Consider the following 19748-nt stretch of genomic DNA (forward strand, 5'->3'; position numbering starts at 1 on the left):
AGGAATGTCTCGGAAAACGAGCTTAGTCGACTCACTTTGAGATGCTATTAGAGGAGGCCATTAAAAGAGAATTTTGATAGATAAATGGATATAAAAAAGGTATGTTTTTTTTTTCTTTTCTTGCAACTCTGATGTTGAGACTGGGTTAATTCAGAAATCCCACAGAATGCTGTTTCAGAGTAGTCTGCTGCAGTCGATCAAATGGACTCTCAGGAAACGTGAGATAGGATACTCTTTTTTTTTTTTTTCACCTTTTTTCCTATACTCAACCTAATAGCCTCGGGGAACTGTCTTACACTAGACTCAAAGCAGCACACACCGCAGTGCACATGTTTGCTAATTTCAGGCCAATGCAGTTGTTTACCCGTCAAGTGCCTGTGCCGCTTAAGTAGCAAATGTACTCCTGCACATCTGTGCACCCATGGGTGTGCTTGTCTTAAAATGAGGTGAGGTCAGGCACGTTGGTGGCACATTGCTACCTTGAGGCAACAGAAAGCATTTGTGCTATCGACCAAACAAGTTTTAACTCAATCACAGGTTTTTTTTTTCTTGTTATTCTAAGAGCGTAGAGCACGATGTGCACAGAGATTGGACACATCTGGAGGAGCTGAAGTTGTGATTGCTGCTTGCAAGCATTATTTTCTCGAAATGAATTATATATCTGCTGCTGAATTGATGTGTGGATCTCCAAAGCAGTTCATTGTTTGATCTAATGACAGTAAAGAATCTTGGGGAAAAAGGTTTGTTATAAAGCTGCTGAGCTTTGGCTGTCACTTTCACTAATGATTGGCCAATCTGCCGCCAGAAACAGTACGATTCGGTTTTAAGCTTTTTTTGGCGATCAAAGGCTACGACCTTAGATTATCAAACAATAAATAAATAGATAAACAAATAAATAAAAGCCCTCAGTGTTCATAAATTTAAAATACACATCACCGTAGTTATGATGATTTCATAAATCAGAACATCTGCCTTGTCTGTGTTTGCTTACAGATCTGGCAGTGTGGCGGCTCTTTGGAAATTGTTACGTGTTCACATGTGGGCCATGTTTTCCGGAAAGCCACGCCGTACAGCTTCCCTGGAGGGACGGGCCAAGTCATCAACAAGAACAACAGGCGGCTGGCTGAAGTGTGGATGGATGATTTTAAAGACTTCTTCTATATCATATCACCAGGTACATGAAGCAACAACCCTGCTCGGGTCATTATCTCCGTGAAACCTGTCCGCTTTATGTCCTTGCAGGTGTTACATCTGTTAATGTCATAAAGAGGGAGAATTGTCTCCTCTTTTTTTCTGTCTCAGAGTAAGATCAATTAATTTCTGCTTTCATACACATTTTATTGCGCTTTTGAATTGGAACTGACAAATAAGTCAGAAATGGTCTTTTCATCCAGCAGAGCTCAAACATATAGGGAAACGCTAAAACAATACGACTGTGCAGATTGAGACGAGTACCTCACCATCTGTCTCCTTAGTAATGTGATTACCATTCAGCAGCCAGCCATTTCCCAGAAATCTTTGGGTAAGTGTTTTAGATGCCAGACTACATATAAAGGATCATCTGTAATCCACCAATCTTACAGCACAAATTGTGACCTTCTTCCTCTGAGGCAGGCGGGATTCTCCATGGGCAGGTGTGCAGACAGAGCCCAGGCTGTGATGGATGAGTTTTTCTGCGCATTGTAGCCCTGCAATGACTGTCTTTTCCTCCAGGACATTAGGGAGAATGATCTGGGCTGCACTGCAGCCAGACCTCACTTATTGGCACAGAGGAAACACAGTATGTTGCTCAGGCTGAAATTTGGGAGTGGCATCGAGCGATCCTTTTTAAAAAGTGTATCTCCCTCCTCGTCCCTCCTCAACAGTGGCGATTTCAAGATCAAAGAGGCCATTCATCATCTGCAGCGTGTGACGCTCCGACCCTACAGATCGAGAGCAAGAAAAGGAGAAATTGAGACAGTGGCAAAAGCTTCCCCTTTAGCTCTTCCTTTTATCTGCCAACTTGAATTTTCTATTTCTTAGAATGAAGTCTGCATCATTATTGGTGTCATTGAAGAAGCTCCTTGCATTGTTTTCTTCATGTGTGATTGATAATGTAGATTGCTGTAGGTCCTGGTTGTTGAGTGTTTGTACTGTTTCCACATGGCAATAGTTCTCTTTGATGTTAAATTGCCAACCTGGATCTATCCACACACGAGCTACGAGTCTTCAAGTAATACTCTGGAGAAAAGCCTTATTCCTAATGTGTTTGTAAATGTCTGCACCTCATTGCTGTCAAATCTGTAGTTGTATCAAGGTTGAAGCAGTTTCCATTTAGTTGAAGTGAAATAGATCACGACATTCAGGATTTAGGTGAAGAACTGCATGGAAATGCTATAACAGAAGGAAGACGGTTAATGTGTTACTTTCCAGAAAATTACCTTTGCTCACTCATCTTTTGATGGGTCCCCCTGGTGTTTGGTCTCGGCGTTGCAACATTATTCTCCACTCTCCAAACAAAAAAAATGTAATTGCTGATCGATCATGGTCGCTGGTACATGTCGCTCATTGGTTGTCTTCACGCTTTCGTCTGCAGGCGTAATGCGGGTGGACTATGGCGACGTCTCTTCCCGCAGGGCCCTCCGCGATGCCTTGAAGTGCAAACCGTTTTCCTGGTATCTAGAGAACATCTACCCAGACTCCCAGATCCCGAGGAGATACTACTCACTTGGTGAAGTATGAGCGCTCTTGTACTCTGATCTTCCACAATGCAGCCGATACACTGGCTGCTTCTGCATTCAGCCAGGTTTGTCCTTGTAGCTTGCGGGGCTGTGTTTTCAGAGGGCTGATATACGCTGCCAGATAAACCTGAAAATCTCAGCATCCAGCAAAGGCTTGACAAAACAAGATAAAAGGAAACATCCCCAGCTGTTTGTGGCGGACGTGCATGGTAAACAAATACAGGGATGCTCATAGAGTTTGTATTGATCCTGCTCACATGTTTACACGGTTATATCATGCACACTGTGGAGGTGAGATAAGGCTCATGTAAGCATTTGACACAGTCGTTCCGTCCAGTTTGGGTTTAACTTGATGTGGAAAAATAATTTTTAACAGACAATAAACTTTTATGGTGTCAATCTCTTTTTATGAAGGGATAAAATCAATATCGTAAATAGTATTGGATTAGTATTGGAATAGTATTGGAGTAATCAGATGTTTTTATAGTTTTGATTATTAGTGTTAAAGCAAATAGTTCACAGGTCATATTAATATTAATAATATGCATGTTTTTAGTTTGCTGATTTCAAAGTGACTGTCATCTCCGTCCAAATGTTTCCTGGAATGACCTGAATTTGCCTCCTGAAGCACGTGGCAGCGTTTCCACAGCAGTGCAGCATGGGGTAAAGCTGGCGCTGACATCAAGTATGCTGTCTGAACGATAGGCGGGGGCCATTCAAAAGTAATGTCAGTCGAGGAACTCGTGGTGAAATGAGCTTGTAATCCTCCAACAGTCGTACAGCTGAGGATGAGGGGATTTTTTTTTCCTCCTCTCTCTGTGCGCTGCTACACTGCAGTAAAAGCCGATTCTCTCTATTTAGCCACTGCAGCACCTCTCCCTCCCATCTTCCTCCAAACCACAGTTCCTCAGACTTATTCTCATCCTCCATAACACACAGTCAGCCTTTCCTTAACAGCTGGAGCCATTAGGTTTTATATCACTTAATTATGAATGCTATTCTGTTCCTGCATGATAGGCACAGCAGCTCAGGCAACCTATGTGGTCAGCTCAGCTTTATCTTTGTGAATGTATGAGTTCATTAAATTGCCGAGTGGACTGTAAGATGGTCAGGACCGTGATAACAGGGGTTACGCAGAGCTGTGGCGGGGAGTGTTTTTCTCATTTCAGCTTTAAAAGTGCACATAATGAGTAGAAGTTTGACTTCATGACGTTTCTGTTAAATGAGTGCACCTGGAGTCTGACTGCTGAGCCACTGGCTCTGGTGGCTGCAGTGACTTACCTGACCATCATTTTTAGCTCTGTGTAAAACAGCTGGGTGAAAAGAATGGCACTTATTTATTATGCAACACCATGACGGAGGAAAATGTCTTCTGCAGCCTTGAGCAGCATCCCCAAACCCTGTTCTTAGTGTTAGTAGAAACCATTTAGAGAGTGAGTCAAGGCGGTGGTGGTGTGACCTCCGCAGAGCCTTGATCTCGGCATCATCCAGCCTGTGTGGGATGACGCACATCCACCCAAGGATCCGACCCAGCTTACATCCACAGGAGACCTGTGGTCACTGCTTAAAGGTGTTTGGAACAACTGTTAGCGAGTAGATTGAGGTGAAAACTCCAACAGGGGACCTTGAAACACGGTCCATGTGAAGGAGGAGCGCTAACCGTCACAGCAGATTCACACCGACTGTTGAAAGAAAAGAAGAAAAAAAAGGTGTTTTCCGTTTGTTCAAATTGCACTCTGTCAGATCATTTAAACTCTTTGCGCATATGTTTGAACATTCCTTGCACTGTTCATCTCTGCATTTAGCTGCCTAAAAACAGCAAAAATAGTCATAACGTTTCAGAACTGAAGAGGAAGTGTTTAAGGGAGTTGGGGAGCATGTCTCATCGCTTTACGAAACAAGAACTAAAAGGAGCTATTTATTTAAAAAGAAAACCCTCTTTCATTGATGACTGATTTTTTTTAAATATTAGAATAACATTTTTTTGTGTTGTCTTGTTCAGGTTTATTGTTATTGCATTTACCATTATTATCAATGGAATACTTTGCAACCTTTGTACAAAATTATCATCTTCAAGATACAATTTTAACAACACCTTCCATTAACAGAATACAAGTCATTCAGACTGACTTTACTACTTTTTGTCTGTAGATCAGAAATGTTGAGACAAACCAGTGCCTGGACAACATGGGAAGAAAGGAGAACGAGAAGGTGGGCTTCTTCAACTGTCATGGGATGGGCGGAAACCAGGTACAGTGGAATCAGCACATCATCACATCTGTTTGTTGTCACACATATGCAGGTTTTTCCACATAGAAATAAATGTCTTTATTTCTGTTATGAGTTATGTTGAATTTAGTCAGATATATTCAAAATAATGTCAAAACACACCCATTGTGGATATATCTCTAAAATCTCATTTGAATGAAGACATTTCTAAACCAATAACATTTTAAAGTCAAATGTTTTAAAAGCTCATTTGTGGTAAATATGGATGAATACAGTCGTATGAAATGTTCTAGAATCTCGACCTGGTAAAATAATGTTGTTACTGCAACTGAATAAGAGGCCTGAATAAGATGTGCTTTTCCAGGTGTTCTCCTACACTGCAGATAAAGAAATCAGGACAGATGACCTCTGTCTGGACGTCTCCCGTCTCAACGGACCCGTCGTCATGCTCAAGTGTCACCACATGAAGGGCAATCAGATGTTTGAGTACGACGCAGAGGTGAGACTGATGCTTTCTCTTGAAAACCACTTTATTCAAAATGGACATTTCCTTTTGACCACTCCTGTCTGAGTGACTATATAATTGCACAACCAGTGGTGTAATTTAAAGATTTCAGTCGTTGGAGGCAGTGGAATGTTTTTCCCTGCCACCAGATGGCACTGTAGTGTTTTTTTTTTTTCCTTTTGAATTTTCCTTTGGAAGCTGCACAGATCTTGAGTTGCTATTTCCACCCAGCAGCTGTCTTTCCTTTCATCTTCTCTCATTTTAAATAGTATATTGGCAAGTGGGAATATGATTTCAAGGTAAGCTCTTTAACTTATCCTAAGAATCGCCCACTAATTCTGCACCTCGTGTTTCCAGTATTGTGGCCGTGTTATATGTGAATGTGGTTGTAGGTATGTAGATTTAGATTAATCTTTTTGTGAACTGAATCCTTTTTCCCCACAAAGTATAAACAAAGTACCCAGATATACAGAATGACCTAGAAATGTAAAAAACATACACTATAAGTCAAAAGTTTCTTACACTGTAGATTCTCTCTGATCAAAACTATGAATAAATACATGAAATTATGTAGTGAACAGAAAAGTGTGTAGTAGTACAAAACATGCTTTATATTTAATCGCTTTCAAAATTGCCACCCTTTGTTCGGGTTAGTGCTTGCACACTCTTGGCCTCCTCTGGATGAGCTTCATGAGGCGCTCACCTGAAATGGTTTTCCAACAATCCCAGAGATGCCGAGCACTCGTTGGCCCTTTTGCCTTCACTCTGCGCTCCATCTCGATCGGCGCAGCACTCCATCACTCTCCTCCTTGGTCAGATAGCTCTCACACAGCCCGGAGGTGTGTTCCTGGTCATTTTCCCATTGAAAAATAAATGTTGATCCAACTGAAGGCAAACCCAATGGGATGGCGTGTTGGTGCGGCGGCCATGCTGGTTCAGTGTGCCTTCAGTTTTGAATAAATCTCCGACAGCGTCACCAGCAAAGCTCCCCCACTCAATCACACCTACTCCTCCGGGCTGCACGGTGGAACCATGCATGGAGAAACCTTTTCAGGCAGGTAGAACCAAAGAGCTCAAATTTGGACTCATCAGACCAAAGCACATATCTATCGTCCATTCCTTGTGTTTCTTTAGTCCAGACAAATCTCTTCTGCTCATTGCTTTTCCTTCCTGGCTTGATTCTCACAGCCTCCTCAGAACAGTGGATGTAGCGATGTAGCTACTAGAACTCTGTTTGACATTTATCTGGGCTCTAATCTGACGAGCTGTTAACATGTGAACTCTGAGGCTGGTGACTCGGGTGAACTTATCCTCAGCAGCAGAGGTCCCTCTTCATCTTCCATCCTTCATGCGAGCCTGTGTCGTCCAAGCATTTGATGATTTTTGCAACTAGATGTTGGAACAAACTTTGCGTTTTTCTGGACTGACTGACCTTCAGTTCATAAAGAAATGGTGGACTGTCATTTTGCTTTTGACTCCTGCACAACACAGCGGATGATCCCAGCCTCATTAAGAAGGCGAGAAATTCCACAAATGAAGCCCGACAAGACACAGCTGCGAAGGGAAAACCTTTTCAGGAGACGACCTCGTGAAGCTCGTTGAGAGAAGGCTGAAGCTTCACAGTGCTGTCAACTAATTAAAGGATGGCTACTGTGAAGAATCTAAAATTTAAAACACATTTTGAGTTATTTCACAGTTTTCATTCACAACATAACTCCATATGTGTTCGTTCATTGTTTTCTTGCCTTCAGTGTGAATCTACAACGTAAACAGTCAAGAAAATAGAGAAAAAACATGGAATGGGAAGGCGTGTCTAAACTCTTGACTGGTAGTGTAGAGGGATAAACCAAAATAAAAAGAATAAAGCGTCAGACATTTCTATGTCGTCTAGTTTTTTGGCCAACAGTGTAAGTGGGATTTACTTGTAAAAGATACTACTGAACTCATAAAATATTCAAACTGTCTGTCACAGTTTACTCAGCTGTGGTGCTGCCGCAGAAGAATGAAAACAAAAAAGATGTGAAAAAAAAAATACAAAAATGCAGCATCTTTACCACAAGGGTTGTATTCACTCTGTATTTTTGATTATGATGGGTGTTACAGAACTTAAAATAAAATTTAAAATGTGAGCCAAATATAGACAGAGAGCAAAATGAGAAAGACATTTGAATCTCTTAGGAGTACTGGAATATTCTCCCTCAGCCTCCTGAATTCAAAATACATTACGGATTATACAACTCAAAAAGCATTTTTATATTAAGTATTTATGCTTTTAAGGCACCGGGAGATGGTTAGGGGAGACTGCAGAGACTACGGCATTTTCTGTGAGAGATTGAGATGTCCTATATCTGACATGTTGATATGACATGGCGCGGCAGCCCAGAGGCCTTTCCATCAAGCGCAGAACAAACCCAAAGAGAAATCCTTTCATTACACTTTGTTCTCTGGGTGCATTCTTGGAATGAAAAAGAAAAAAAAAAAATTCTGAATAATTCATAATTGAAGAGGTCTGGTCTCTGTTGTAAACAGCGTTGGGGTTTCACCGCTGTCAGTGATCAAGGTTATTTTTAGCTCAGGTGTGACTGACAGGGACCGAATCCTCAGTGACTACAGAGCCATTAACATTTCATCTGGTCATCAGTTTCACTGTCACAGGAATACCTGACTTTTCCATATTCCTGATGTATTCATTCACAGCCGTGACCATACGTCCTCCTTTTCCACTTGCTCTGCTGTTTACAGTGTGCTCTTTTTCCACAATCCATCAAAAGTGAAAATACTTGCTGGAAACGCTACAGTCATTAAAATCACACCTCTCTGAATTTACTTCTGAGAGTCACCATTTGTCAGATAGAAGTTCCTTTTTTTTTACATATGTATGTACAATTAATGTTTTCAGAGGTATTCTAGTGTCTAATTTCCTTTTTTCCTTCAGCTTTGTGTTGTTTTCACATGGAGGGAGAGTTTTTAGAATTTCTGACTGAATGACACAACAGATTGATTGCTAAAATTACCTCGCCTTTAATAGCAATAAAACTCATTTTTATATATATATAAGCAGTCAGTATGCTGTGTGTCTTGTGTTAAAGTTGGATAATTGTCCATTTTTATTTAAAGGTCATGTTTTGAATGAACGCAATAAATGCAATAAGGGATAATCTTTGTGTAAATGTCAATACAATATGGGAGATTCCTTCCATCTCGCATGATTTTCATTAATCATTTCATAATTCTGTGACTTACCTCCACGACCGTGTGTCCCTTTTCCCTGCCGGATCGGATGCAGAAACGTACCTTCCTCCACATCATCACCCAGTCGTGTCTGACCCTCAGCCGTCTGGAGGACGGCTCGTACGGCCCCACCGTGGAGCGCTGCAGCGGCAGCCCCGTGCAGTCGTGGATCCTCCACAACTACACTCGTCTGGAGGTTGCCAGACACCTCTACTTCAGTCCCACAGATTATTTTCTCTAAGCTCACGTGCGCTCTGTGGGGGGCTGTGAGGGTCCTGAGGTGAGCAGCTTAGAACTGTAGCCGCCTCGTAGCATTGTAGATTAGCGTTGTGAGACGTTGCAGTGAAGTAGTTTGACCTGTTAAAGTCGCCTCTGTAGCTGATTCCTTCTTCTAGTTTGTGAGAACCAATCACATCCTGGCTTTTTAGGAAGGTTTGTGAATTCAGATCATGTCAGGAAGCCTTAAGCGTCTTTTCACCTGTGACCTTTAAGCGAATCAGTAACGCTCCTGTGAGCAGGATGACATCTAAAAGACCATCAGCCCATCTTCATGCTAAATTAGATCTCATTTAAGGTGTGTTTTCTGACAGCGCGCTTTGATTTCGAAGTGAGAATTTACTGGCCATCCCCGCGGACAGCCCTCACTCGGTGAATGATGCCTGAGGTGGAGGTGAACGTGTTTATTTTTAGCCCACGTTCAGGGCTGATTGAAATGGGCTTGCCATTGTTTACAAGTTCTTTTGAAGTGATCCTTCATTGTGAAGCTACCTTTCATGGCTCTGGCCGCTCATTCCACTCTCCCATTGGCCGACGGCAGCTGTGCACACCGTGCGCCACGAACATATTGTAAAACCAATGAATCTCAATTATCAACGCCTTTCAGCAGCCAGCCTGCTTATTTCCATACTTTTGTAAGAAATGTTCTTTTGCTCTCCGTGTTTGTCCGTTTCAGTGTGGTTATTTTCCGGCCATGTCCAGTCCGCACGGTCACCCATGTTCTTTTGTGGCCCTTTCTGTTCAGTTACCTGGAGCCTTCTCAGGTCTATACGGCTGTATCTCCTATTTCACTCTTGCATGGTACGGGGTTTTTTTTTTTTTTTTTTTTTTTTTGTGTCCAAGCGGGGTAAATTGAGTAAGGAGCTCCCAGGACTGCTGGCGTGTGTCCGAGTCGCGGCAGTAAAGTGACCCGCTGTTCGATGGCCTGATTTGCTGTTCACACTCTGGGGTCCTCCTGGCGTAGCCGGCTCAAGAGGGACGGCACGTACAGAGGAGCAGGACGCCATTAAACCAAATGAGACTGTTGCTGAGTCTGTTGCGAGATAAAAGGATTCTGCTGTTTTTATATTTTATATTTTCCACAAAAAGCAACTCACACACACCCTCCCCCTCCCCCCCCAACCCCTCCCAGATCTCCCTCACAGTCAGCGTCACGCCAAACAAAAACTCCGGTGCCTTTCAGCAAGTCCAGCGCGCTTCCTGGTGACAAAGAGGATCCTCTTCCACAACCGGGGCTCGTGGTTAGAAATCTCCCTCATTTAATTAGCCGCTCTCAGCTGTGCATACACTCAGTCGCTCGCTCTGGAGACACTGCCTGGTTTACTGTGTGGCTGAGAAAGGAGACTTTTTTTTTTTTTTTTTGCCCTCAAGCAGTCATAAAATAATTATAAGTGAAGGATAGGACATCCACACTTCTAGTAATTTCATGAAATGCAGAGCCTTTTTTTTTTTCAAATCTGTCGTTATATTTCTGCTCTGTCGACGCTGCCAGTCGAGCAAGTTTGGGTCTTTGAATGAAAGAAGAAAGGTCTGTTCTCGGTGTTGCCTCAGCCCGCCTCATGATTTATAGATTAGCTCTACCTTAAGACTGGAGAAGCTGGCTCAAGTATGAATAGTCAAGATGAAGCTTTCAGAGGGAGGCGTTTGTTGACTAGGCTGTTTACTTTATGCACATGCTACAAAAAAAGGCTGTTTTCATTCAGAAATCGGAGCATACTTAATTTCATATCCCGCTGTAGATGTGGGGAGAACGCTGCCGTTGAGGCGCAGTTACGTCTTGCGACAAGAAAAGCAGGAAAAGTAAAATGTCTGTAGTGGAGAGAAAAACCTTATTGTTCTTTTCTTTATTTTTTTTTGGCAGGTGTGTAAGGTCATATGCCACCTGCTCTCTTTGTTCTGGCTTTGTTTGAACAAATCTGCCCTGTGGGGCGGTCCACAATCTGTACTTCAAGAAAGGTGTGTGTGTGTGTGTGTGTGTGTGTGTGTGTGTGTGTGTGTGTGTGTGTGTGTGTGTGCGTGTGTGCACTCCTTTGTATCCAGGCAGAGAATGTCAGGCCCTTGTGTTTTATAGCTGGAGATCAAACATGGCCTGAGCGTCTGTGTGAGCTCATTAGTGTGAATATCCTCTGTCAATAGTCACTGCACAATCTTGTTTTAATGAAGAACTGTACGTCAACCACCAGATTATAAAACTCCTATCAGTGCTTGTCTTCATGCCACGCACAGACTTGGTCTGGACTGGGTCACGTGTTCTTCTTTAATTTGCATACGCACTGTCTCAGAATAAGCCCCAAGATGATGCTTTATTAAGATGCAGACCATTAAAGCCGAGGTTCTCTTTAGTTTTGATGCAGCTTTTCTTTAACGCGGCCGTACGTTTTGATGCATTAACGCGCCGCACGCTGCTTTCGTGGCACCTAACGCGATTTTCTCAATTTCTCTCACAGCATTGTGTTCTCCCAGCAGTGACTCTACTTCTTCTTCCAAAACCAGCTCCTAAAATCCTTCTGTCCCCCCTGCATGTGATCATTAGGACGGGGAAAAAAGCGACTCAAGAGAGGAACAAAAATTGCGGAAGTGTGTTCCTTCTGAGGGAATGAACATAAATGGTTAATCAAGGCCATTGAGAGCTCTCTCACATGTGTTGGTGGGGGGGTGTTCTCTCTGGAGCCGGCGTGGCAGATCGCCACCGAGTCCCTCCTGTGGTACACGCTCACGTGGCACTGGCCGAGCTCGGCTTGTCACAACAGGTGTGTGTGTGTGTGTGTGTTTGTGTGTGTGTGTGTGGTTTTTTTTCCAGTTTAGCCCAGTCTGTTTTGTCCCCTGACTTTTCAGGTTTGTGTGACAGAGCAGCACACAGAGTGCAGCAGCAGAGAAATACAATAATTGCAATAACAGAGGGCCCGTTCCATTGAAGAGTCTCGCTGAGGTGTTATTGTGCACCTGACAGCGCGCTATAGCAGAGTCTTGAAACTGAGGCGTCTATATGGAACTCAGCTTTATTTTTTAGGAGAACAGCTTGAAGTTGAAAAGAATTTCTCAGATTATATATTTCTATATTTAAAATGACAATAAACAAAGATGCGGCTATTTACTTTAATTCATATAGTTCATATTGCCTGCTGCTTTCCAGGTTGGGGTCCAGCTGTCTGCCCGTCCTCGCCAAACAGGAAATATTATTGGTGTCAGCACATTTCAGAACTTTGAAGATAACCCTGTGATGTCCTGATTAAAGCACACGGCCATGAATATTGAATTGACTTTCATCAAGTCAGGTGTACACGGCGGCATCAAATGACTGCTGCATGAGTAAACAGCTGTTTACCAACAACTCGGCTTCCCACATTGCCGCTGAAGGTGATTTTGAGCCCTCGCTCAGTCGAGACGCGAAGCGGCGCTAAATACAGTGCAAAGTGTCGATCCCATTTACAGACTGAAGCGGTGTGTGTGTTTTCCCGTCCGCTGCTCACATCGTTTAAAAATAGCAAATGTAGCTGCTGGCCCCAAGGGCTTTTCCTTTTCTTTTTCCTTAAAATGAAGTGTGGTCAGATGCATTGGGGGGTTTGCTGCTATCTCAAGGCAATGGAAAGTGCCAGCTTAAGTCAATGGTGCAGTTTTTGTTGGTTTTTTTTCGTGTTTGAGATGTTAGTTTTACCAAACCTGTTGCTTCGGGCTGTTTGTGGAAGTCTTTACTCGAAGTTTGTCAAATTCCTGCCGCAGAAATTCCGTTTTTCCTCTAAGTATGGAAGTTCAACTCCACACAGGGCACTGGGCACGTTAACATGTGGAAAGAAATTCTGAATTTAGTGTAAAATTTTTAGACTTCATTCTTCAGGAGGCAGTACTGAGTTATTGTGATACCAGTGTTACAAAAATTTAAAGGAACTGACCTGGAGACAGTTTTTGGGGTTTGATTTTCTAGTTAGTAATTATAAAAGGCTCCAACTTCTGTAGTGTTTACTGTTAAATCTGTATTCTGCGTCCTGGACTGACGACAGACTGGATGCTGGTTAGTGTGATAACTTTTATAGATATCAATGGAACAATGTCACGACCGCTTCCTTTGAAATTTTAGAGGAAAAAACAACCTGCACTTTTTATTCCAACACCTGTCTCTCTGGGCCGTGTATATTCACACAGGATTCTGAACACCTGTTATTTTATCCTTGATGTTTGACTGACTCCTGAAAAAACGCCCTTGTCTCACTTGTTCTGTGTTTATGGACCGTTTCATTTTGGGCAAGAACCATAAAAACTACTGGGAAACATGAAAACTGTAAAGAGTTGAGTGGAGTGGGGATATTTTTTACTAGCGTACTGAGTAAAAACTCAAAGTTTACAATAAAATCACTAATTTTATTTTCCATTCATCTGCCCATCCATCATGGAGAATCTCAAAGTTTAAACCACACTGTTGTTTCCTTCTCTCCACCGACAGGAGCCTCCATCCTCACCACAGCCTGCTCGCTCTATTGTACCGGGGACAGCACTTTTACTTTTTTATTGCCTGGAACACCTGCTGTCTTGATGTTTCTATTGTTTTTTTTCATGCTCTGGCTGCACTCTAACAAGCTGGAGCTTATTATCCGAGCTGAAGGGTGAATTTGTAAAATGTGGGCAATCAATGGTTGGAAGTGTGTCTGTGAAGCTTCATCTGAATTTTTCATGTAGAGCCCCCCCCCCCCTCCTCCCCTTTTTGTCCAGACAGGTGACGTGCAGTCGATGAGACAGACAAATGTCAAGGCATTATTGTTACATCTGTATAATTGCCCGTGTGTCTTTGTTTTCCTTCCCCCCCCTTCTCTCCAGCGACTCACTCTGCTGCACACAAACAGCAATCAATGCCTGGACATGCCGTCCGAGGAGGACAAGATGGTCCCCACCCTGAGAGACTGCAGCGGCGGCCGCTCGCAGCAGTGGCTGCTCCGTAACATGACCCTGAGCGTCTGATCCCTCACCTCACCGCTCCTCCCCCCCTCTGCACCTTCCTCCTAACCAGGCATGGCTCTCCTCACAGTCACCAGGTGGCTTTTAACACACACACACACACACACACACACACACACACACACACACACACACCCCGCCTCTTGCTACGACGGCCCAGGCAACAAACACAAGGATCCGGCGGTCAGTGGCTTATCTTCCATTAAGGAGGCGTCTCCTCTTACAGCTCGCCAAAAGGTCCGGGAGGAGCCGCACCTGCCATTTTGACAAGGCGACACGCTGTAGCTTTGGGGACCTCGTCACACCCTCGCCGGGGACGACTCCGTGTGGGGTCTGTGAATGGAGAGCACTGATATCAAAGCGGCGGCGGCGGCTCTGTGTCGGACGCCCGCCGAGCCGCTCAGACCTCCGCTTACCCGCCAGGACAAACTATTAAACAAAGGCGCTTACATTGCATTGTAAGTCACGTCTCCGCGACGGTCTGCTGATGTTCAGGACCGTCCAGACGGCGCATCTGTGTACCTGCTGCAGGTACAACCTGGAAACATGTCAGCCGGTCGCTGTTTATCCTGTTCCCATATGTGTCTGTTTTGTTCAAACACAAAGGAGGTCATGCTGATAAGAGAGCCTGACCGTGACTGGATTTGTGAAGCAGAATCTGATGTTGATATCTGGGAGTTTGGAAAGAAAAAGATGCTGAAGTGGAGGAATTCTGCATATCATTCACAGGTGTCTGAACGCGTTTTTAGTAAATGTGACGACACCGCAAGCTGCTTGTCGGGGATTTCAAACGCTGGCTGACGGTATTGATATACATATATTGACACTGTGTCATCTATTTGTGGTGCGTTAATGAGAAAAGAGCATCACGTAACAGTATCACCTCACAGGATAACCCCCCCTCCTCTGAGAGAAATTAACATGCTGTAGCATCCGTGGATCAAAACGTGTTTCTACTGATTGTCATCAGTTTGTATTCAACTTGAGAAATTATGGTTAACAGTTATGGAAGTTAAATCTAGTCACACTGGAAGTTATTAATATAAGCTGGGATTAGTTGTTATTAATTACAGCATTGGTCAAATAGGTTTCCGAAATATTCTGAAGAGGCATATTTCAGTTGAGCTGAATGGATTTTTTATTTTTTTTTGCTGTTGGTCATGTTGTGTTGAAGGTTTCGAGAGAAAATTTCTACTAAATGACCTCCAACATATCTTTGAGGTTTATGTTATTTAGTTTCCTGTTGAGTTTGATCTCGTAGTAAATTCAGTGTAATGTTAATGTAGCAGGTTTTTTTTTTTTTTGTTCAAGGCTCTGTTGAATTTGGCAACACCCAGTTGTCAAGACTTCGAGTAGATATCAGTAATTTATTGTGAATGTAAAGAATTTTCCACAATAACACGGAGTAACGATGTACGATCATCACGACCACGTGTGAGCATCATCTTCATCAGTTTCTACGAGTATTGGACAATCATGAGAAGTCATGATGTCTTCAAGGCGAAGCGTTTCTGTGCCTTTGGAAAGCGTTGGGGGTCTTTGGTGGGGTCGGGGTCAGATATGGTTCATTCATCCTGTTATGAATCAAGAATGTCAGTTGTGTATTTAAGATGAAACACTCAAGCATATTGAAATTGAAACAAGTGTTTGACCATATCCATGTCAATGTCATCGATTCTCAAACGCTCAGTTAATGTTTATTTTCCAGTCCCTCAGTATTTTCCACTTTGTTGTAAGCTAATGTACATAATGCTGGTTAAAGGTGTTCCTGGCACCGTTGTTGTACAAATAGAACCAATTATTTTTCTAAGATGCTGTAAAACTTGAACTCTGCTCAGTGAAAAAGACATCGGGCGATAAAACCATCACGGGGTTTGCAATGTGTTTTTTTTTTTTTTTTTTTTCTGGATAGATGTAATAAAAGCCCCAGTGCATACCTTCCGTTCTGAAATTGCATTGTGCTTTGGAAAACCGCATCGGTCAAACAAAACCAATTCTCAGTCTACCTTATGGACCTTCGGCACGTGTACTAAAGTGAAATACTATCAATGCTGCTTGAATCCTTGCCAAGCGCCTGTTTGGCAATCAGATTAAAATTCAATGACCTCTTTGATATTAGGTGCACACATTTATTGTTTTTCATTATCGTAAAGTGCATGGTGTTAAAAATAGGAATGTAATGTTTCAATGTGCTGGTTGCAAAGTGGTGTGTTACCTGTTTGTACATTCTGCCTTTTTTTTTTTTTTTCTTACAAAAAAATAAAACCTTTACCAAACGTAGAATCAGTATTAATTTCACTCTTGAGCAACTGTTTGCAATGTCAACACTATATTAAAGACACTAAAACTGCAGTTGATTAATAAGCCCTACAGGCGGCGGTACAATTCGTCGTGTAGCTTTACAAATACCGTAAACTGGCTTCTCTTCTGTCATGCTGGAGGAAACAACACCCATACCAATGAATGCTTCCCGCTGTACCTTATAATGGATTTTCCCATCCTCTTTTGTCCAGTATGTGTAAAGGACCTTGGCATTGTCAGCTGATGAATGTTCTTTAGACTGGGACCATTATTCTGTGGACATTTATGTAAAGGAGTCTTGACCTTTCATGTGTCTTTGCTTTGTTAAAGTCTGAGGGTCAGAATTACTCTGAAGAGGAAACAGAACCAAGAGCCTGAGACTTGGTGGAGCTGAACTGAGAATATTCACCGTCACTAATGTCAGTGTTATATGGTCATCATCAAATCGCCTATTGAATTTAAATATTTTTAACTCGGTCAAAGAGGACATACATTAGTAGTAATAAATACGCTTTTGCCTGACTTTATAATATGTGACTGACAATAATTATGTGATTCTGTCAAAAGTGCATGAAAACAAAGTTGTGAGTCCTAAACCTTCCCAGTGGTTAACCCTCGGTCAGCATAACTGAAGACCTGCAAACCTTTAGCAGATCAATAAGTGCAGAGTAGTACATAAATCAGTAATGCAGTACGTGAAACGAAATACAGAAATGTAAATTACCACTTGATGGGCTGCAGCAGTTACTGTAATGGGCCTGCTGCTGGCCTCCAGGAATAACCAGAGGTTCAAACCATACATGACAGTCAAATGTCAGATTATCTAATACAAGGGGGTCCAACATAAGGCTGGCAGTCTGAAATCAGGCCCAGGAAACGACCCAGCAAAATGAAAATTTTCTCAGGCTGACAAAAGTCTACAAAATGCAGCTTTTACACTAGAAGATGTTTGGACACTGCACTGTAGTTTGCAAAGAAAGTATAAAAATTTGCTTTAAGTTGAGTTTGGACTAAATTTGGGCAGAAATAGCAAAAAGATTTTCCAAAAACAAACTTTTCCAGAACATACACCTTGAAGTTAAAGATGTGAAGTTAATTATTATACCACTATTTTACCAGTCAAGTCCACTCAAGATGATATTGGGCTTCATGTGACCCTTAAACTGAAGTGACTTTGACACCCCTGATTATTAATTTATCAGAAATGACAATATCTTAATGTTAACAGCCTTTGGAATTTAGAGACGAGTAGAGAAGTCTTCACGTCTTAACTTCATATCTTTTTCCATTTAGCTGTTGAACTTGAACTTGATGACTGAATCAGATATTACCAACTACCCACTAACTCAGCTGATAGAACTAATAGCTTTGTTGAATTACTCATTTTCAGTAACTCTTATGCGTCAAACAGTCCAACTGCAGAGCAGCTTTTAACTCCGTCTTGTCCAGCTGGACACTGATACCACTGTAATATCTCCACAACGCTGACATGACGCCAGAACTGGCAGATAAATTAGAACACACGAGGACTCCACTCTTTCCACTACGCCACTGACGCTTCCTTATTTCGTCCATAAATAAAAACGACACGCCAATTTATTGATAGAAGATTATTCATGTGTTTCTGGACCAACAGGCTTCAAGACAGAAATTATAAAGTGCAAGTATACGGTACACTTTCCTTCCCTTCACAAAACATTTCGATAAATATTTCTGCAAGCCCCCCCCCCCCCCCCCCCCCCCCCCCCGTGAGACCGCCGCTGCAGAGGTATTAGCAGTTCTAGCAGAGCCGACAACACGGCGGCGGCTCGCCGCCCGGGGGACCGGCTGCGGTTTCAGTTGGGCTCACACCTGCGAGGAGCCGAACCCGGGCTGGTTAACTGGGCCTGTGAGGATAAGATAGTGGGGTTTGTGGACAGGCCAAAGGGACTCCATTAACGGGTGCGATGGTTTAAAATAATAGCCCTAATGGAAGTCTTATCTGCGGCTATTTGCGGCTCGCCGTTGCACTTGAAGGTACAGCGCGCTCACGGCGGAGGGCCGTGCACTTCTCGGCTATTTAAAGCGCGGACTCGGGGAATATCGAATAAATCTGTGACTTTATCGAGTGACCTTCAACAACGTTACATCTTTTCCAACTCTGTCATTTTAAACATTTACGTAGCCAAGTCCCTTCTATTCTCTCGATTCTGACTGCCTCAGCTCTTCACAGTTTTCTAAAATGACCCACAACATTGTTATTTGGCCTGTATGTATTAAAGACATATACAAAAAGCTATTGAAGCTTGTGTGTGTTGCTTTATGTGACGGTGACGGGACGGCGTGGCGTCAGCGTGTCAGGTCCGTGGTCGGGAAACACTTTGAACAGAAGCTCTGAAAATAACACAAAGTCAGGTTTGTTCAGTGTGTGTTCATGTAATTTATAACCATTTTAAAACCAAATTTATTGTGATAGCATGATGGTGAAAATTGTATTAAAAGAAACTACAGTTGCAGCCTATACATAGAGACTCACAAAATATTTCAAATTGAAATTCTATAATGTATAAATAACACTGGGAGTTTATATTTTGACCTCTATAAATGTTTGTTTTCTTCAAACAAGCTTTTTTTTTCTTCTTCCTATTCTTTTCCCTGTGACGGTTTAATGCAGGGCAATGTCCAAAGCAACCGAGCGATTTACCAGTTAGATGTGTGATTGTCTCTTTTATGTGCTTCCATGAGACCATCAGGAGAAGAAAGTCCTCGCGCCCTCGTGCCGTGACTTCCAATGCGGCGCTGTACATTTTCTCTTCCATTTCTTGGAGTGTCTCCGGTTGAACCTGATTGTATGCCGGCCTGCCTGTCTCCTCCAGCTCTATACACGGGGTTCCTTCAACTAAGCGAATCCAATAATGGATAGAGGCAAAAGGGATGGGGGGGTGGGGGGGTGGGGGGGGGGGGGGGGGTGCAGAGAGAGTGGGGTAGGGGTGCGGTGGATAATCAACCCTCTGGATGTGCCTTTCCTTCTCACTTGAGACCAAAGGAGAAATCCTGCACTTAATTGTTGAGGGGACCTGAAGTTCCAGAGCGCCTGCATTGAAAAGCAGCTTTAATTAGACGTGGTTTGAGGCCAGTATCTCTGAGGGGGTCAGATGCACAGCCACAGGAGGCACACACACACAAACACACTCATGCACAGAGAATATTGTACAGTACCTGTGTGTAAATGCGTCGAGGCCGCCGTGGGATTCAACCAAGACATTTCTGATGTATGCTTGCAATCTCATGAGTAATTTTTATTGATTTTTAGGGAGGAAGTGGCTATAACAAGCTTCTCCTATGTGATAATCTCCTTTTAGCGACGAAAGCAGTGATTAGGAGGAGGGGCCCTGCTGCTTTCAGCAGTAATTGTGTAGTAATCAATCATCAATCTCCAGGAGCTGTTCTACAGAGCACCCCTGTTCAGATGCTATTTTTGACTACAGCAACAAATAATAATGTCTTGCTTCTGCCGGGGTTACAAAAACAGACATAGTTCACAATAACAATATTCCCAT

At 42.9% G+C, this 19748-nt stretch overlaps 1 protein-coding gene across 2 annotated transcripts in view; it reads left to right on the forward strand.

Moving 5' to 3' along the window:
- Window positions 1-15095, forward strand: part of galnt13 (polypeptide N-acetylgalactosaminyltransferase 13) — a 37951-nt gene extending 22856 nt beyond the window's left edge. The window contains exons 8-13 of one of the 2 annotated variants that reach the window (XM_030111342.1): window positions 994-1174; window positions 2576-2715; window positions 4872-4970; window positions 5314-5448; window positions 5724-5753; window positions 8741-8957. In XM_030111342.1, coding sequence (XP_029967202.1) covers window positions 994-1174; window positions 2576-2715; window positions 4872-4970; window positions 5314-5448; window positions 5724-5753; window positions 8741-8926 — 771 coding nt within the window. In that variant the 3' untranslated portion in view covers window positions 8927-8957. Of the gene's footprint in view, window positions 1-993; window positions 1175-2575; window positions 2716-4871; window positions 4971-5313; window positions 5449-5723; window positions 5754-8740; window positions 8958-13770 lie in introns of those variants that run through there. The other variant, XM_030111343.1, reaches the window with a different exon arrangement.
- Window positions 15096-19748: the final 4653 nt, after the last annotated feature.

This window comes from Salarias fasciatus, chromosome 16 (genome assembly GCF_902148845.1).
Source record: "Salarias fasciatus chromosome 16, fSalaFa1.1, whole genome shotgun sequence".
Taxonomy (NCBI): domain Eukaryota; kingdom Metazoa; phylum Chordata; class Actinopteri; order Blenniiformes; family Blenniidae; genus Salarias; species Salarias fasciatus.